At 41.7% G+C, this 3711-nt stretch overlaps 1 protein-coding gene across 1 annotated transcript, besides 16 other annotated features; it reads left to right on the forward strand.

Annotated features, from left to right (window-relative positions):
- Nucleotides 1–29: a microsatellite.
- Nucleotides 1–3711: a sequence feature (heterozygous, Esmeraldo-like haplotype).
- Nucleotides 35–90: a sequence feature (T-rich).
- Nucleotides 164–188: a microsatellite.
- Nucleotides 294–330: a sequence feature (C-rich).
- Nucleotides 554–574: a sequence feature (AT_rich).
- Nucleotides 602–1084: a mobile genetic element.
- Nucleotides 642–672: a sequence feature (AT_rich).
- Nucleotides 773–793: a sequence feature (AT_rich).
- Nucleotides 930–969: a microsatellite.
- Tc00.1047053503405.10 (glutamine synthetase, putative) lies at nucleotides 1352–2617 on the forward strand (the record flags this gene model as incomplete). The annotated part of the gene is made up of 1 exon (XM_798009.1): nucleotides 1352–2617. The coding sequence occupies one exon, from the start codon at nucleotides 1352–1354 to the stop codon at nucleotides 2615–2617; it is 1266 nt and encodes a 421-aa protein (XP_803102.1).
- Nucleotides 1403–1433: a microsatellite.
- Nucleotides 2715–2738: a microsatellite.
- Nucleotides 2766–2794: a microsatellite.
- Nucleotides 2988–3007: a microsatellite.
- Nucleotides 3148–3169: a microsatellite.
- Nucleotides 3174–3433: a mobile genetic element.

The raw sequence follows: 3711 nt of genomic DNA on the forward strand, positions 1-3711 counted from the left end.
ATTTTTATTTTTATTTTTATTTTATTTTTTTACATTTCTTATTTTTTTTCTCTCTTCTTTCTTCCCCCTCTTTTATTATTTTTTTTGTTTGTATGTAAATTATTGATGTCATCTATGACTGAATAGAAATAACGTGTTTTATTTTGCTGCGCGCATGTAAAGTGGGGGAGAGGGAGGGAGGGAGGGAGAAATAAAATTTTCATGGAGAGCTGCCATAATCAATGGAGCATACATCTAACACACATATGTAGACGTCACTTTACTGCAGACACACACGTATGTGAATATAAATATCTTTCTCGCCCTCCCCCCCCCCCTCTCTCTCCCCTTTTTTTTTTTTTACAGACGCGCTGGCTTTCCCTTATTTACTCTGCTTGCAGTACATGTCACCTCCTTTTCTTCTTCTTTCGTATCCAATTTTTTGTTTTTTCGAATTTCTTTCTTTTATTTTCATTTACTTTTTATTGACATGTTTGCTTTTTTACTTAAATGTTGTACGAATTGTTTTATTTTCGGTGCCTTTTTACTTTGATGTTTTTTAATTTCTCCTGGGAAAAAATAAAATAAAATTTTTGTTCCCTCCCAATCCCGACATTTTCTGGGAGCTTGTGAAGAGAATGATCGCGGGAGAGCTGGCTGCCTTAATTAATATATTAATATATATATATATATCCTGATAGAAGTAATGCTCTTCTTTACGACGCTTTTCTACCGTATGAATTTTTGGCAAAAAATGACTTTAAAAGGGCATCAGGGAGCAGACAGAGGCAAGATAATTTTTTATTTTTATTTTGCCACCCACCCACCCCCTGTTGATCCCCACCTCGCGGCGGGGTCTTGGGGTTGGAGAAGCCCAAAGTCTGCCACGTCGTAAGTAATAAATATTTCATACACTCACTGAGCGCAAAGGCCACGTGAGCGGTCAACAGTATATATAATACATATATATATATATATATATAAATATATTATCGGAGGGAAACACAGAGGCAATTAACTGCCTCTTCGATACTCCCCTTTTTCTCTATCTTGTTTGGTTTTTGTAAATAATTTCAGGATCCAGCCAGCGGCCCGGAAGATTATTCTTTTCGCATCTGTGGATCGGTAAAGAGGTACTATTGCTGTTTATTTAGTGCTTATAAGTTTTGAAAGGAATGAGTATTGCTGGATTGGGTGCATTTTGTTTTAGAATTTGATTTGAGATTTATGTGGATTAACAATCGACAATGAGCAGCGTGTTTTTGATGAACGGGTGATGGAATAAAATTTTTTTTTTTGTGGGGGAGGGAGAGAGAAGAAATGCTGTTTCTGGTGACGCTTTTTGTCTCCAAGAGCCGTATAAAATACATAAATGGAAAAGGTCCTTATTGGGCTGAAAAGGCTTCTAACAAACTTATATATTTTTTTATTTTTTATTTTTATTTTTAATTTTAAAGCTTTGAAGCTCCAAAAACAACAGCAACAAAAAAGGATGACAGGCTTGAAGGAGAAAAGAATCGCTTGCAGATTAACCTATATCTGGCTCTCTGGCAGGGATTCTCACCATGACATCCGAAGTAAGGACCGAACGGCGTACTTGACGACCGAGGAAGTGGCAAAGCATCCGAAGGAGCTTCTTGCTGACGGCATTTTCCCCGTCTGGAATTTTGATGGCTCCTCCACGAAACAGGTTTGTGGCGCAGATACTGAGATTCTTCTCAATCCAGTTAACGCATATCACTGCTGTCTTCCCCGACTTTCGACAACGGTGCCGTGGATTCTTGTTTTGGCCGAATGCTGTTTGCCAAATGGCGAGCCAACAAATGACAACTCGCGTGCTGTGGCGCGTCGCATATTTGAGCGTGCGCCTGAGGAACATCCTTGGTTTGGAATGGAACAAGAGTTTTTCCTGATTAAGGATGGACATCCCTACGGTTGGCCGCCGAGAGGATTTCCGGCTCCACAAGGACCATATTACTGCTCTACAGGCTGCCTGTGTGTTCATGGGAGGCGCTATGTTGACTTGCATTATGAAGTGTGTCTACAGATGGGGCTAAATATCTCTGGCACAAATGCGGAGGTCGCTCCAGGCCAGTGGGAGTTTCAAGTGGGTCCTTGCGAGGGCATTGAAATGGGGGATCAGTTGACTGTCGCGCGGTGGGTATTACTACGGATTCTAGAAGATGATGGGTTGGATGCTGACTATCGTGCAAAACCCATTCGGGGCGAATGGAATGGCAGCGGGCTTCATACCAATTTTTCTACGGCCTCGACCCGGAATGAGAATGGATTGAGCGTGATTTACGAATACGTGGAGAGGTTAAAGAAAACAATTTCAAAGGATATCGTTTTGTATGGAGCTGAAAACAACGAACGGTTAACGGGGAAATACGAGACTTCAAAGCCAAACGAGGTCACCGCTGGGGTTGGTACGAGGGGTACGTCGATTCGCATCCCCAACGCTGTTGCGGCGGAGCGAAAGGGATATATGGAGGATCGAAGACCTGCTGGCGATGCTGATCCTTATCTAGTTTCGGCAAGGCTGTTTGCTTCTTGTGTTTGCATTGAGTCCCCGGAGTTGGATTTGATATCGTCCTTTCATGAGAGAAGTTGGATGAAATTTGGCGATTTGTCATAGAGTGTCGAAATATAGAGCAATGATATGCGAACATGACTTTGCTTTGGGGGTTGGCCGCCAAAAAAACACCATTATATATATCATATATATATATATGTTTTTTTTTTTTTTTTTTGTTTTTATGATTAATTAAGCGCCTTATAAATAAATTTTTATTTTTATTTTTTTTTTGTTTTTCAATAAGCCTTAGCAAAAAACTGCTCTTAGAAATTGTTGTAGTAGCGTAATGAATGTGAGGCGAAACTTTATGACCGCTGTGATGCTTTGATGCTATGTAACGAGCATAAATAGAAATACAAAAATGCTACAGCCCTAAGCCCAAATATTTTTCCTTTTTGCTTGCAGTGAGATGGTGTAGAAAGCCGTAAGCAAAAAAAAAAAAAAAAAAAACCAGGTCCATTCACGATTTGTGCGGTTAGGTGTCATTTGGCTGGTGCGGCACGAGATAGTGATGATGATTGTCGGGTTTGCATAAAATCATGACTTTATTATTTACCCCCTTTTTGTTTAGTTGTTTTAATTGGATATGCTTTTTTTTTTTTTTTTTTTTTTGTTGGGGGCGTGCGAAAAGAATGTCCGCGAGAATGCGGGCGACCTAATTTAATATGTTCTGATAAGACGAATATGTTTCTGTGCGGTTCTTTCCCATCTTATGGTTCCTTGGAGGACCGCGATGGGAGGAGTCAAGGAACCGATGACGGCAGGATGAATTTTATTTCATTGTTTTTGCCGTCCAACCCCCTTTTGACTCCAACCCTGCGGCGGGGTCTTGTGGTTGGAGGATCTTGAACTCAGCCACCTCGTAACTAATAATATCTCCAGTCCGCAGAGGCTGCAGCACGTCACGGTGGCGGCCAGCCGAATACATATATAATTGGAGCGAACAACGAGGACGCGGCGAAGTCACTGTCTCTCCACCACCCCTTCCTTCCCGTCCCATTTTTTTTTTATGGAAAAGTCTGGTGTCTGGTCAGCAGCCCGGGCGAATACTCCACATTTTGGATGCATGAACGCCACGTCGAGGTTTGGGAGAGATGAGGCGGTGTGGGGAGTGGCAACCACCATCACCGCCACGAAATGGCTGCTTTCACCTC

Source organism: Trypanosoma cruzi, genomic scaffold (genome assembly GCF_000209065.1).
Source record: "Trypanosoma cruzi strain CL Brener 1047053517157 genomic scaffold, whole genome shotgun sequence".
In the NCBI taxonomy this organism is placed as follows: domain Eukaryota; phylum Euglenozoa; class Kinetoplastea; order Trypanosomatida; family Trypanosomatidae; genus Trypanosoma; species Trypanosoma cruzi.